The sequence below is a fragment of the Adiantum capillus-veneris genome, chromosome 3 (genome assembly GCF_014529385.1).
Source record: "Adiantum capillus-veneris isolate H3 chromosome 3, ASM1452938v2, whole genome shotgun sequence".
In the NCBI taxonomy this organism is placed as follows: Eukaryota; Viridiplantae; Streptophyta; class Polypodiopsida; order Polypodiales; family Pteridaceae; genus Adiantum; species Adiantum capillus-veneris.
Window position 1 is genome coordinate 80,056,519 of NC_140933.1, and position 16,320 is coordinate 80,072,838.

A 16,320-nucleotide genomic window follows, 5' to 3' on the forward strand; every position below is an offset into this window, starting at 1 on the left:
CTGACTACAATGACGCCGTCAAGATCACTCTCGAGCAAGAAATGAAGGCTGAAGCACAACAAAGGTAAGCCTCAGGAGAACAAGTCAAGTACCCCTTAGAACCAACAGAATAGTAAGAACAATGGTAAGAACAACAACAGTAATTGCTCGTCTTCTCAATCTTCCACTACACCTAGAGCAAAAACTCTTCACCTAACAATGATAATAAAGGAAAGGCTAAACCCAAGAAACCCCTAGATTGAAACTTGATGAAAATTTTGCTCTAGGAATAGTAGGAGACTGCTTAAGCCTTGAAGAACAAACCGAGTATGGAAAGGAAAATGTTTTATAAAGGTCACATGAAAAGAGATTGTCATAAGAAAGAATCCATAGAACTCACATCTTCTGTTAGTGTCATAAACGAACAAACTAATGTGTCCCAAGTTTCTAAGGTCACATACGCACTGCACTTGCACCACGTGGACAAGCTACTGCTACAATCTAGCATTAGTTTTAGTTAGCTTAGGACCTAGCCTGGCACTTTGCGAGCCTCTAGCAAGACGTGCATGAGCGGGCAAGTCATAGTTGCATACCTTCACTTGCACAGTTAAGTCACTTAAGCATATAGGCATATGAACAGTCACTTAAGTCATTTATCAATAAGTGACTTTGACATGATATTTATTACAAGTAGGGCAAATGGCTAAAAGACCTATAAAAGAAGCCCTTTGGACGCTAGAGAAGGCAGAAGAAGCAGAAGACGAAGTAGTATCGACAGCACCCTCTTCTCACGAGTACCCAGCAGCCATCAGCGTTTTCAACCAGCCTTGGCATTTTCTCACAGCCTCTCCCACCAGCTTTTTTCAGCCCTAAACACCCTTGTTAGGTACAACGGAATGAATGTTTGCACTTCAAGGTGGAAAGATACGTAGTGTACGATACGGTTTAGGTACGTACGGAACGTACTTCCGTACTAAACCAACCTTTAGGTACGTGATAGGTACATACCATTTGTAAAAAAAGAAAATTACACTAAATTTAAGTTCACAGATCTTTCAAAAGAGAGTCTTTTGTAATCCTGGTCGATTAAAAAAGCCTAAGGCTCTCTCCCCTTCACCCTATTATCCCAATCTGAAAGCGCCCTTAGCGCGAGTGGTCTGTGGAGAAAACACCCAAAAACAAAACACACCACAAAAAAAAACTTGCCGTACGATACGTACTGTACCGTACGGAATCGTTAGGTACGTACGTACGGATTCCACCTTGTTGCGCTTTGCTCAAGATGAGTGCTCCGAACTGTGCTCAAGGTTCCTTTTTAGTTCTTATGGAAGGGAGAGCCTTCCGTTCTTTATGGAGAGTGCTATGATCACGAACAAAGTGAGTGGATATTGTGCGTGCAAGTGTATGAGACTGAGAGAAGGAGAGAAGAGAGATACGACACCAGAGACGTTGTAAAACCCTCCTCCGAAGGCCCCACTCTCGTCGGCGAGAGTGGTTTACTTATTGATTGCACAAAGTGGTACAATGACGATGCAATGGACTGATGCAACTTGGGACTATGCCGGTGACGACGGCAGGGATGACGACGACGACTCAAAGGCTGAAATCTGCCGTCTTCTATCTGCTGTCCATAAAAACGCTATGGCTGAAAATCCGGGACTGATTTCAATGGCTGAAAATGACTGTTTTGGCTGCGTTTTTGAAGGTTGAAAATCGGGATCTTCTGCAATGTCTAAGGCTGAATTGACTGCTGTCCTTAGCTGCTGAAACCGCTGACTATCTGCTGCAAGAATTTCTGAAAATAGAAAACGCTGCCAAGTTTGGGGATCATTAACAAAAACGCTAGGCAATCTGGGACTGTTGGCGATGATCAGGGCTGAAAACGCCAGGCTAGGGGGGAGGTGCTGATGAAGACCAAAACGCTAGGCTGATGGAGGTTGGAAAACGCCAATGCTTGGACGTCTTGATGGTTCTTGCTGAGAAGATGCCTGTTGAGCGGGGAGCTCCTGCTGCCCCTTCTGCCATTTAGTGCTAACTTGGGTTTGCTTATATATTTTCTTAGCAAAATTGCCCTACCTACTTTTGTTGGGAAGTCACTTAAAAATAATAAGTGAAAAATGTCAAAAATAGGGAAAATAGGCTAAATACACTGGAAAATTTCCCTGACTGAATCTAATGGATTCTGATGGGATTACTGATGATCATGTTGTGTGCAACCAGAGGATATGCATACACTAAGTGACTGGGCATGCGCGGTCTACGAATAGACTCACAAAAGTGCCAGATCACTTCCTATTCTAGACTGACTGGACTGACTAAACCCTGATCATGCTGTAGCTTGTCCACGGACACATAGGGCTGGATGTGTCACGTGACATCCCCTCCTTTTCAAAGTGAGGTACTGGTACCGAACTGTATGGCGTCAAGGGAGATCGCCAATAGCATCCGGAATCCTGGAAGGGACTCTGCGCCGGCCCACTCTGATGTGTGGGTCGTGCGGTACTTGAACTTCATAAAGGTCTGCAACGCTTGCTTCTTTAGGCCGCGCCGAAAGCGACACAAAGTCTTATGTGGCTCCTTCGATGCTTCAACTTCGTCGAGTATCATGCTTCTTTCTTCTTCAAGAATCTCCATGGCTGAAAATTCATGAAACCATCTTCAACACAAAACCATGAACATACCCATTCCATGTAAAGTGAGTGGAAAAAATCGTGTCGTCTTCAAAGACTGTGCATGCAATGTAGATGAACACATAGACGCAGTGCCAAACCGTTCACTACATACACGCAAACAATGAGATCAAATCTTTCTCTTTTGATCTAGAGCAATCAATTGTGGCAATTCACAACGGAAATGCCCATGCTTGGTGCTCATACTTTCATGTGCTCTGTCTACAACTGTGTCATGCCAAGAAAGAGACATGGAATGTGACTTCCGTGAATGCAACCATTTCATCCTTTCATGAATCATCCGCATACATTCATGCTCATCCATGAGAGAAACGTGCTCAACATACGATATGTCATGCCTAATAAAAGGGATCACATAAAGATGCTGACTAAAATACAGGAAACGATCACGAATGAAACACTCGAACAATGTGTGCGTATCAATCATGCGAACACAAAATACTTCCTGTAAGGGTTCTTGAGACCTAGGCTCGAGAGCCAAGATCGATCCTTTGTGATTGATCGAATCTGCAACGAGGTTAGCTTCGCTAGAAAAAGCATCAACTAACTCATCATCCTTGTAAGAAATCACATCTTAATCATGCAAATCATCATGCTCATCATTATCAATCAAATCATCATGCTGCTCACAATCCTGCAAATATTGTGTGTCATGCTTTGGAGAAAAGGAGACTGAGAGAGTCTCCTTCTCCTGAATCCTTTCAAGCTTGTCCTGCATACTAGTAATGAGAGATGCAGAATGAACAATGTCCTCTCCATGAATAACAATGGGAGAATCACTTTTGGCATTGAGAGTGAAAGTGTTAGCCTCAAAATCAATGAGAGGGTTGTTATCACGAAACCATCAAATGCCCAAAATCATATCACATCCTGAGAGAGGAGAAACAACAAATCTTCTAGTGAAGGCAGCTTGTTGAATTGCAAACAACACATCAAGGCACTCCTCCGTGATGAGAGCATCCATACCGGGAAGAAAGCCGGAGACCTCCATAGGAGATCTCGGACTAACTTCGAGGCGGGCTCTCTCAACAAGAGAGGGACTAATCACATCATGCATACTACTTGGGTCAAACAATATGACAAAATGTTGCCCCGACGTACGACCATAACATTTAATGAGAGAATCATGAGGGTCATGAGAAACTTGGGACACACTCGTGTTATCATTAATTGCATTGACAGAGGAAGTGGGTTTTGTGGATTCTTTAGATTCATTCGATTCAAGCTTAGGACATGTTCTTTTTATGTGACCCTTAATGTGACAATAAAAACAACGACCTTCTTTAGAATAAGTGCTTTGCTCTTCCGACGTGATGTATCCTCCTACAATTCCTTGTGCTACCTTTTCATCTGGAGTAAGCTCAGGTTTAGCAATTGTGTTAGCCTTACCCTTACATTCATTGGCAGAATTCTTTTCTGAGAGACTGTTGGAAGATCGGTTAGAAGAGTTGCCATTCTGACCAGTCTTACCGTTCTTACCGTTCTGAGGGTTCTGAGAAGTCTGCGAGGTACTTGTGGAAGTCTTGTTCTCCTTCGGCTTTCCCTTGTTGTGCTTCATCTCTTGTGCGAGAGCAATCTCTACCGCCTTGTCGAGATCGATTGGGTCGAGCACCACGATATCGTACTTGATATACTTGTCCAATCCAAAGAGAAATGCCTCTTTGCGCTCATCGTCCGATTTTCGTAATTGAGTGCCTAGCTGCAAAACACGGTTAGAAAAAGACATGACTGGCATACCATGTTGCTTGAGATTGCGCCAATCCTCTTTCAATCGTGCAAGGTACTGAGGTGGCATAAACCGCGCCTTGAGCTTGTCTTGGAAATCAGCCCAACTAAAAGAGAGGGACGTGAATTCGTCGGCTTCCTCTAGGTGCGCGGTTAGCTATGCCTCTTGCCATGCATGGTACCAATTGATAGCATCACCGGCAAGGTACATAGCTACCGTCAAAACTTTGCTATTTCCTGTTTTCTTAGTTGTCGCAAAATAAGCATTAAATTGATACAACCAAGAATCAATAACCGTGGCATCCATCTTACCGTCATACTTACTGAAAGTCAACTTCTCTGTGACTGGATGGTTGGAATCCGCATCGTGGGTTACACCACTTGAGGAACTCCCACGATCTTTGGGTGGTTCGGTCTTCGAGGCTAGCACTTGTCAAAGCAATTCTTGAGTGCGTAGCTCCCTTTGAGCTTCACGCTCGGCCTCCCTTTCTGCTTTTCGTTCATTTCGTTCATCGCGCTCGCATTCGAAAGCAAGGCGATTGGTTTCTTGTTGTGCCAACGCAACTCGATTCGCTTCTTGTTGTTGTATTACATTTCTTTCAGTGCGCTCCAAAGTAATGCGAGTCGCTTCTTGTTGTTATATTGCATTTCTTTCATTGCATTCCATCGTAATGCGAGTCGCTTCTTGTTGTGCCAGCATCATGTTCATCATTGACTTGACCATCATCTCCATAGGAATTAGTACAACTCGTGGCGTAGATGGCGAAGGGGGAGGGTCGAAAAAATCTCCTAGTGGGAAAAAATCTTCGCCACCTCTCTCATGCTCATCACCTGTATGCGAAGTATCCATTCCGCTTCGGGTGACGACCATGCACTATGATCTTTGGTTCTTAAGTTCACGAGGAACTTGGGTTCTTGAGGGTCTTGGGTTCTTGGGTTCTTGAGGATCTTGAGGTTCTTGAGGTTCTTGAGGTTTTCTTTCGCTTGCAAACCGCGTTTGAGAAGGATCTTCTCTTCACCCGAGTTCTACTCCTTTCTGCGGGCGCACCCCTCGGCGGCCTTGCACTCACACCAAGGTTGCTTTTTCCCACCTCACGTCGATTGGCCGGCCGCTAAGTGCACGGTCCGCTCTCAATGAGTGAAAGAGACACAAGGGGAGGCTAGACAAGCCCTTCTTTCTTGGGATTCCTGTCACTCTTCAAAAAACACGATTAGGAATCGACACGCCCAAGCGAACTTGGGTTCGTGCGACCGCAACAAGCCAAAAAAAAAATATTGTGGTTCTTGTGGTTCTTTCCTTGAGTGATACAGAACACTGCCAAAGCTCTGATACCAATGTTAGGTGCAGCGGAATGAATGTTTGCGCTTTGCTCAAGATGAGTGCTCCGAACTGTGCTCAAGGTTCTTTTTTAGTTCTTATGGAAGAGAGAGCCTTCCGTTCTTTATGGAGAGTGCTATGATCACGAACAAAGTGAGTGGATATTGTGCGTGCAAGTGTATGAGACTGAGAGAAGGAGAGAAGAGAGATACGACACCAGAGACATAAAACCCTCCTCCGAAGGCCCCACTCTCGTCGGCGAGAGCGGTCTACTTATTGATTGCACAAAGTGGTACAATGACGATGCAATGGACTGATGCAACTTGGGACTATGCCGGTGACGACGGCAGGGATGACGACGACGACTCAAAGGCTGAAATCTGCGGTCTTCTATCTGTTGTCCATAAAAACGCTATGGCTGAAAATCTGGGATTGATTTTGGTGGCTGAAAATGACTGTTTTGGCTGCGTTTTTGAAGGCTGAAAATGGGGATGTTCTGCAATGTCTAAGGCTGAATTGACTGCTGTCCTTAGCTGCTGAAAACGCTGACTTCTGCTGCAAGAATTGCTGAAAATAGAAAACGCTGCCAAGTTTGGGGATCGTTAACAAAAACGCTAGGCAATCTGGGACTGTTGGCGATGATCAGGGCTGAAAACACCAAGCTAGGGGGGAGGTGCTGATGAAGACCAAAACGCTAGGCTGATGGAGGTTGGAAAACGCCAATGCTTCGAGGTCTTGATGGTTCCTGCTGAGAAGATGCCTATTGAGCGGGAAGCTCCTGTTGCCTCTTCTGCCATTTAGTGCTAACTTGGGTTTGCTTATATATTTTCTTAGCAAAATTGCCCTACCTACTTTTGTTGGGAAGTCACTTAAAAATAATAAGTGAAAAATGTCAAAAATAGGGAAAATAGGCTAAATGCACTGGAAAATTTCCCTGACTGAATCTAATGGATTCTGATGGGATTACTGATGATCATGTTGTGTGCAACCAGAGGATATGCATCTACACTAAGTGATTGGGCATGCACGGTCTATGAATAGACTCACAAAAGTGCCAGATCACTTCCTATTCTAGACTGATTGGATTGACTGAACCCTGATCATGCTGTAGCTTTGTCCACGGACACATAGGGCTGGATGTGTCAAGTGACAACCCTAAATTATGTGATCAGCCTTACGGATTAGCAGCGTTTCAGATTTCAGCCTCAACATCGTTTCGGTAATCAGCCCTCCGCCGTTCCTGCCGATAGCAAATTAGCCCGCAGCCTCGTCGTCACAAACTGCTGACGTGTCAAGCCACTGAAGACCTAAGCCAACTTGCAGATCCCAACCGAGGGGCTTAAACTCCAAGTGAAGAAGCAAAAGCAGCAGATTGTACGGACACCCGCAATTCACGCTGACATGCTGATGTGGCCGCTATACGGAATTCCGGATTTTCCGTTGACTGCTGACGTGGCAAAATTGTACGGATTTCCGCGTTTTTCGTTGGCTGCTGACGTGGCAAAACTGTACGGATTTCCGTGATTTACGCTGGCTGGTTTTCATTGCCAACTTTTGGGAAGTTGCTTTTGAGTTTGAAGCTTTTCACTGTAACTGCTTTTCAAGCCAAGGGCCTTTAAATATGAGGCTAGGGCTAATTCTCTAACACACTTCTGGGAGAAGGTGCAGAGCGTGGGCTTGTACTGTGTTAATGCAATATAAAGAAATACCGATAGGGACGCCAAGGTTTGGGGCCAATACTCTCTAGGGTAGAATTTCGCCACTCCGTGTCGCGTGTCGTCGCTCTCTCTCTTTCTGTTCAGTTGTTATTGAAGTGCTTAAAGTTGTTCAATCTGTTCTTTTCCGTTGGCACATGGTGCCCGTCTTGTGACAATGGTATCAAAGCATTAGGCGTGTGCTTTTCTAAAAGCATACCGGTCCTACAAAAGAGCAGACAGAGCAAACCAAAGACTACTGGAATTTTATTTGAAGTATCTCCGGGTCCCGACCCCGGACGTATTAGTGACTCCCACCCTTACTTCATCGCGCATCGGGTGCGCTCCCGTCTTCACCGGTCATGTCTTACAGGGCATAAGCCAAAAAGATCACTTGCAAGAGAAGGATCCAAGATTTGTTTCAAGTAAGACCCGGCGTCCCATACCACCCGGCCTCACCTCCTCGAGGTGACCTCGCGCACTCCTAGCCTCGCGGGCTAACCACTGGCACTCTGCCAGTGGGGGTCGATAACTGCAAATGAGGCCTTGGCCTCCTTTTTATAATAATGGCCGGTCACACTGGCCGAGTTCACACTACATCCGCCCGGACATTGGACGCCCATCCTGACGGTGTCTGGGCTAGATCCCCTCTCCTATGAGCGGGACATAACACTTTCAGACTTTGAAAGAGAAATTGACTACAGGACCAGTTTTGCCTTTGCCCGATTTGCAAAACTCATTCGAAGCATATTATGATGCTTGTGGTCGTAGTCTAGGTGCGGTCTTAATGCAAGAAGGCCTTGTGATTGCCTATGAGAGCCGATTATTTTCAAGGCCAGAATTGACAGCACAGATTTATGAGAAAGAGCTTTTGGCCGTTATTCATGCTCTTACTTAGTGGCAACATTACCTACTCAGAGCCGATTTTACCCTCTTCTTTGATCATCATAGCTTACGCTACTTCTTGTCACAGAAGCAGCTTTCGGAAAAGCAGATGCCGTGGGCTAACATCTTGTCACAGTTTCACTTCCAGATTGTCCATGTATAGGGACAGAAGAACTTGGTGGCAGATGCATTGTCCCGGAAGCCGTTAGTTTTGGCTATTTCCGCGATTCATCATAGAAGCTTCGAGGACATGGTCGATCAGTAGGCCACAGATCCAAATTTTTCGGATGTATTCACACATACAGAATGGGGAGGTAGTAGCGGGATATTCCATACGGGATGGCTACTTGATGAAGAAAAAGATGTTGTGCGTTACACAACCGTTGAGCGAAAAGGTTCTACTTGAATGCCATTGTCCACCTTTTATGGGTCACCGCGGCATTGATACCACCTTGAAAGGTGTAGAGCGTTACTTCTTTTGGCCGAGACTCGAGAAGGATGTGGACGATTTTGTACGCAGTTGCTTGGTATGCCAGAAGATCAAATTTGACAAGCATAAAGCACAGGAATTGTTACAGCCTTCACCTATTCCCACCCGCCCCTGGGAAAGTATTGCTATGGATTTCATTTTTGATCTCCCGAAGACACAGAGTGGGCATGATGGCATTTGGACTGTCATCGACAGATTTAGCAAGCAAGCTCACTTTGTTCCAGTGAAGAAAACAGTCAAGCCGATTCATTTAGTGAGACTGTTCCTTTCACAGATTTTCAAATTACATGGCATGCCTGAGACAATAGTCTCTGACAGAGATCCCCGATTCACAAGTTTGTTTTGGAAGGCTATTTAGGAGAACATTGGCACACGGTTGCAGTTCTCGTCATCTTTCCACCCGCAAATAGATGAGCAATCTGAGATTGCAAATTCATTTGTACTGGATTTGTTGAAGTCTTCTTCTTTGGATCAGAAGACTACATGGGAAAAGTATTTGCCCTTGGTGGAATTTGCCTACAACAGCACACGGGAAAGACAACATTTGAAGTGTTCAAGGGTGCTAAGAAGCTACGACAAGATTCTTTTGAAGAAGACGATTTTTGAAACAAAGTCTAGAAGGCATAGAAGGCCATCTAGCCGTTTAGAGGAGGAGAGGTCGTCCTCTTTTGACAATGACTAAATCACCAAGAAAACCAAGGAGTTTAAGAAGGGAGTCAGGCCAGGACACCCATTGAGCCCTTAAGTTGAACAACAGTTTGACGTCGCCTTCTCTGGAGCGTGGTTCTCAAAACATTCCAGGGAGCGAAAGGCGGCATCTTACTTGAAAAGAACGATGAATATGCAAGAGATGTCATCATGCCTTGGCATCACTTGAAAATGATTGAGAAAGATACATTGGATGACTACTGCCAGAGATTTTGGGATACTTGTCGTAGATTCTTTTGAAAGACCAGATTGAGCGGTTTTGCTATGATTTGCTAAAGAGATTCAAGTCTGACTCCATGGGACATGACTAAGCAACGATTTGGAATGCATGCCGGCTCATTGACTTATGTGACTGGCAGGATAGTATCAAAAAGGCAAGAGTCTTCCAATGAAGAGAATGAATCAAGGGAACTAGATCATAGCTCATTACAGGATTCTGGAGAATCAGAGGGTTCTGACGAACTAAGGAAACCAGATGCAAGTTCATCAAAGGATTCCAGAGAAAGAGGAATCAAATGATAGTGCGTCTTAGGGTTTCGATGATTGACTCTGACGTGCCAATGGACAGGGAAGCGAAAGACGCTGCCCGCAGGTCCGAGGGCACAAGGAACGAAAGGAAAAAGGGAATCAACTGGTAGATCAGAACATTCCCCAGACCCAAGATAAGATTTTTAAAGCTGACCGGTACACGCGGGACGTGGACACCGCTATTGTCAAGGTCCGGAAGGCTTTAGATAAATCTCAAGAAAGACATGAGAAGGCAGCAGATCGACATCGTCGCGATTTGAAATTAAAGGAGAACGATTGGGTGCTTAACGTTTTGAGAAGGCACACCTAAGAAAACAAAAAGGAAAGGAGCAACTTTTTCCAAAGCTGGGCATGAGGTATTATGGCCCTTTCCAATAAAAGAAAAGATAAATGATGTCTCCTTTAGACTGAAGGTGCCCGATACTTGGAGAATTCACAATGCTTTCATGTGAGTCTCTTGAAGCCTTTTAAAGGCAATGTGCCCGATGATAGGGAGCCAGATGAGCAACCTGAAGTGGAGGAAAGCAAGGACATACTCGTTCCAGAACCGATGTTGGCACAGAAAGATAGAAAGATTAAAGGTAAAGTGATTAGGCGGTTCTTGGTTAAATTCAACAACTATCCTGCATTGGATGCAAAGTGGATGGAGGAGGAGGACCTAGCAGATACTCCTCAGATTTTGGAACTTTACCTTGAAGCATTCGGTTTAGCATAGTCTACTCCGATAGAACCCCGATTTCAGCATGGGTGAATCTAGTGCAGCGCGCTTGCACAAGACTCCGCTCCTTTGTCAACAGATTACCCCGATTTTCGATATAGTCACTGATGTCCCTTTGGGTTTCAAGGATATTGCTGGACTGACAGTATTCTACTGAATGACTTTATGAATTGGAATTCCCGAAAATGATATTGATTGATTTGTACTTGACTTGTTTGAGTACAGGAACTGAAAGACGAAATGACTGCAACATTTCGGTCTCATAAATCTCTATAGACATGACTGCAATATGGATTAGTCAATCGGGCATCTGTGAGGTCCTGACTATGATGTCCTGTGATGTCAAGTGATGTCCTATGATGTTCGGTGATGTGACCGTAGATTGGTACATGTGCTAGATGTGTTGTTCCTAGTGCGTCGGTACTAACAGTCAGTTTCTGCTAAGACAGTTTATGGCCTCTGTCTGTTTTGCAGACGTAATCGAGGACGATTACAATTCTTTCAAGAGGGGGGTTATGTCACAAACTGATGACGTGGCAGCCTGCAGGACCTTTGAAATGCACCGAAAGGCTGATATGACTGCCCGGAAAAAGCGCCGCAAATTGCGTTGATTGTTTGACACATGGCAGCCCGGAAGTTACGGTGCAGATTGCGTTGAGATGTTGATGACGTGGCATTTCCGTACGGAATTTATAGAAAAAAGCGCTGGCTGATTTTTGGACAGCTTTTGGGCAATGTGCTTTAATTTGAGAAGCTTTTGGGACAGTTGCTTTTGAATTGAAAGCTTTTTGAGTTTAATGATTTTGGGGCTCTGCTTTGGGCATCCCTTGTATCTTTAAATAAGTGGGCAAGGCCTCACTTCTTAGGGCATCTGGACGTAGAGTCTGAGAGTGAGCACCTACCCGCTCTCTTTGTACTTTGAACACAAATTAATACAAAAAGAAATACCGAAAGAGGCGCCAGTCTTTGGGGCCAATACCTCTTGGCACGGAACTACGTCGGGCCCCGTCGCCCTAATTGTGAATTGTGAACTGTTTTGAAGTGAATCTCTGCTGTCTCGTGGTAGAATCTTGACTTGGGGTGTCCAAGTTTGTTACACAAGCTTTCAAGAAAAATTTTGCCCGAAGTTATATGGTTTCTGGTAGCTTCTCGTAGAGTGGGGTATCCTGAAATGCTTGCCACGAAAACCCTAGTAGATTATAACTTGAAATTTCTTGACATCTCTCAGTAGGTGTCTCTTCTCGAATTGATAACCTTGGAGGTTGGTATATCTTGGGGCTACCATCACCACCACACTAAGACTATCTGTCGAGGCTTGTTTCGACTATTCAAGAGTTTATGGACCATGTTGCGGTCCGTTACAACCTGATGAAAGAAATCTAACCCTAATCTTGGTGCAGGTTTCAAGATGGAAAGCCAATCGTCTTTCGAGATTGCTTTTTAAGTTTGAGTTTTGTTTGAGAACTTGTTTGGTGATCTTGTTTGGAATTTGTTTCAAATGGATGGTATCTCTCTTGAACCTGTCTTGGTGCCGATTTGAATTGTTTGACTCTGGTTTTAATATTGGTTTCAATGATTGGTGATTTTACTCCCGGGTGAAGTACTGAGAAATGATGTTTGAGAATGCTTGTTCATACTCATAGCCCGGACCCTTGTGGTTATTTGCAGGGGGAGTATTGAATATTTAAAAAGTGTTGTTTTAACTCATGGCCCGGACCCTTGTGGTAATATTAAGAAGTATGAGCAGTGGTTACGCTTAGCACCTCCAAACGACGCAGGCTGCAGTCTAGGGGGCGTTTGGTTGTAAAAGGCCTCTATATCTCCCGGCCCGGACCTTTTTAGGTTATCCGGGATGAGTGATGAGAGAGTCGTTGAACAGCTCATGGCCCAGGCCTGGATGGTTATTTGCGGGGGGACGTTCATCGGTGACTTTATGTCTCTATGTCTTGTAACATGCATATGTGAGCATTTGTGTTGCATTGTGATGTGCCATGCATAAAATATTCCTTATTGGATCCGATACTTCTGGGAAACCAATGACCAACGATATCAAGAGATCCGACCTGGAATGAGACTCCTTATTGGATGAGATACTTCTAGGAGATCAACGACCTAGGATATCAAGAGCTCAGATTTGGATTGAGAAAATTGATTGTCCCTCGGAATGACTCGGAAATTTTTGAGCTAACTTGAGTTGTTTTGCAGATATACGGTAATTGCAGACGATTACTTTCTTTCAAGAAGAGGGGATGTCACAAACGCCTGACGTGTCAAGCCACTGAAGAACGGAGCCAACTTGCAGATCTTGGCCGAGGAGCCTAAACCTTAAGTAAAGAAGCAGAAGCAGCAGAAGAAGTTTTACCAACTTACAGAGTCTTGTCGAGTAGCCTATTTTAAGAGAAGAGTCCCCTACAACTTATAGGACCCTGTTCGATGGGGCCCAAGGGACCTAAAGCCCTTAAAATAAAGTGGGACCACACACGCACTTAATCTCTTGCGAAAAAGGTGATGATGTGGCAATTGTATAGACGCCCGCAATTGACGCTGATGGCGTGGCAGGCTGTAAGCACTTCCGTATTTTAGGTTGGACTGTTGATGTGACAGTTGTACGGAATTCCCTGTTTTGTGCTGACAGCTTTTTGGCACTAGAGCTTTTGAACACGAGATGCTTTTGAGTTTGATGCTTTTCATGTAACTACTTTTCATAGGCCAGGGGCCTTTAAATATGTGCAGAGGGATCAGTCTCTGGCACTCTTCCGGGTGAAGGTACAGAGCGCGAATACCGGCATTGTATTGAGTTCAAGCAATATAAAGAAATATTGAAAGAGGCGCCAAGGTTTGGGGCTAGTGCTCTCTCAAGGTGGAACTCCGCCACTCTCCATCTCGTGTGTCGTACAATCTCTCTCTCTTTCAGTTCAGTGTTATTTGAAGTGCTAAAAGTGTTAAGTCTGTTCTTTTCCGTTGGCACAGGGAAACCTAGGAGATGACCTCCAAAACTCTTAACATTTATGCAAGGGTGCTGACGAGAATTACAATAAGAAAGAAAATATACCTAGATGAATCCTAGAGGAAAGTGCAAGGTATAGACCCATGATAGTCACCCACAAGATGAATCCTAGAGGAAAGTGCAAGGTATAGACCCATGGTAGTCACCCACAAGACAATAACCATCAGCTCCATCATGCATAGTATTGACTAAATACGACGACATCCCCACTAACGTCGTCAGTGCCCAATAGTGGGTGTAGAACTAGGTACTAACATATGCTCCCAACACAACACACACCACACGTACACACACATAAGCATATGTCAACACAAAGTTAAGCATACTAAGTTTTTGTCATGACTACGGGGATCAAGGGTAGACTCGGCCATAATGAAGCCTAGCACTAAAAGAAGCAATAAGAAAGAAAACCTTGTTTGAAAATTTGCAAGCCTTAAGGTTGTTTCAGCACTGCTTGCACACAATCTGAAAGACTACTTGCACCTTGTGGCCAAAAAAAAGACCCTGTAAAATTATTGAACCAAAAACCTGCATACATATTACAAATGCAATGCCTCATGTGCTTCCTTCAAACCTTGATATGTGCATACACAAGGCCTTATAAGCCCAGTCCATTTTCATCCCTTTCTTAAGCAGGTCCACACATTAAAGTTCTGATTGAAATGGGATAGGTGGCAAGAGATTTTTCAAGCACTAAACGAATGACCCATCTGGCCTCACCCTTAACAAGCTGAGGCAGCCATCATGCACATAGATGAGACAAAGATGTGTGGTTGGTGACTTACTCTGCTGTGTGGAGGGTTCAGGTATAGCTTTTGAGGAAGTTCTACGCCTACTGCCAGGCTTTCCACCTTGCGTGTTGGAAGCAGATTTTTTCGGGCGGGTAGCCCGTGCACGTCTGACAATGCCTGGCATATCCGGAGACCAAAATAACGGGTCCGGCATGGTGTTCCTGTTAGCAGAATATGCAGGTTCTGGTTCACCAGAGATTGGATCATCGAATGTGTGGTACTGAGGAGGCTGTACTGGTTCATTGATTACATCATCTAGAGTGCACTTCACCTTGGGCCACTGACAGGTTGGTTCATTTGCTCGTGTTCTGCATGTAAGCCACCGCTTTCCCTGTAAAGACTTTGTATCTGCGTAACTGCAAGCAAGACGGTCTTGAAAAGGGATGCCCTGCGTTGCAACAGAACGTTCTCAGCGGGCCATATAGGTAACGAAGAGGAGTGAAGATTAATAGAAGCGTACCCTCAGCACTTCGGAATGCAACAGCCAGCTCATGGCAACTCACTGACAAATTATTGAGCTCGACAAATGGATGAAGCTCTGCTCGCTCGCTCTCTGTCTTCAAATTAAACTAGGCCTAGCCTCCCGCCGCCTCTGGCGATTGTCCATCACCTATCCCGCTTTCTTGTAGCGAAACTAGCTATGTGACCCGCGCACTGCTGCGGAGAAGAAAAACATTGCAATTGGATCTCTGTCTCCCTCATAGAATGTCTCCCTCATAGAATGGAACTATAGTCCTTTGAATCACTCTAAAAAGATAATAACGTTGAGGTATTTCTTCTCTCTCTCGTATTAGAAGATAATAATGTTCAGGTATTTCTTCTCTCTCATATTAGATCTCTATATCAAGACTCATCTAGCACATCTTTGATATCTCCTTTTTAGCTTTCTGATTGAAAGAAGCCGTAGAGAAGAGTTGGATTAAACATACTTTCAATGTTTTTAGTGATGATTGAGATCTATTTTAAATGTTATTTTAATTTTAAAATGATAAATAGATCTTTTTATTTCACATTCTGACATGCCTTGATTTTTTTTGCATTCTATTGTTTTAGAATGTTAAAGTGAAGCTTCACCTTGCATAATTCTAGTAAATTCTATAGATACACACACACATATTGATGAATAATTTTTTTTTCACATTTCATTTCACAGTCTCATAGCTTGACTTTTTTTGCATTCTATAAATTAATTCTAGTCAATATTCGAGAAAGTCTATTTTGTCAACAATCAAATTTTCTCCTCACAAAGAAGCGAACCGAAAATACTAGCATAAATTTGTAAGATTTTTCAACTATTTTCTCACATATTTCGCGGTTTTTCTTCCCTTTAACATGGTTTGCAACCGGCTAGTCTTGATTTTTAAACTGGCTCAAAGCTAAGCTGAGGCAATCTTTTTTCGGACACTGATTCAACTCAACCTAAATACTTTATCACTTTCTTATTTTTTTAGAAAGCCACCATGACCCTTTCACTTGTTCCACCTTACTTGTTCCACCTTCTTTTCTCCCTTTCTCAATTCTTTTGAGTTGAAGACTTTTTGGGTAGCGCTCTCTCTCTCTCTCTCTCTCAATGAGCACATGGAGTGCTTTCAATCAACCGGTTGCGATCGACTCATCCTTCACGTGACTTCTAATAAATTTGAGTTGTCCATATTTCCCTGCTCGTCAACCAATGACAATGTACCATATTTCTATCAGCTTGCTACTGCTGCACCATGCTATCAAAACCATGACTTGTCCACTAGACATGCTTTTTATTACGACCCTCAACTGGTTGAAGCAAAAGT

The 16,320-nt window shown here is 44.1% G+C and overlaps 1 protein-coding gene across 2 annotated transcripts in view; it reads right to left on the reverse strand.

The window, feature by feature from the left end:
- PTAC12 (plastid transcriptionally active 12) overlaps window positions 1-15,264 on the reverse strand; it is a 44,021-nt gene extending 28,757 nt beyond the window's left edge. Inside the window, exons 1-2 of one of the 2 annotated variants that reach the window (XM_086508796.1) lie at window positions 14,994-15,264; window positions 14,528-14,921 (exon numbers count right to left, since the gene is read on the reverse strand). In XM_086508796.1, coding sequence (XP_086364922.1) covers window positions 14,528-14,921; window positions 14,994-15,026 — 427 coding nt within the window. In that variant the 5' untranslated portion in view covers window positions 15,027-15,264. The remainder of the gene's footprint in view (window positions 1-14,527; window positions 14,922-14,993) is intronic. The other variant, XM_086508797.1, reaches the window with a different exon arrangement.
- Between the last annotated feature and the right edge of the window lie 1,056 nt (window positions 15,265-16,320).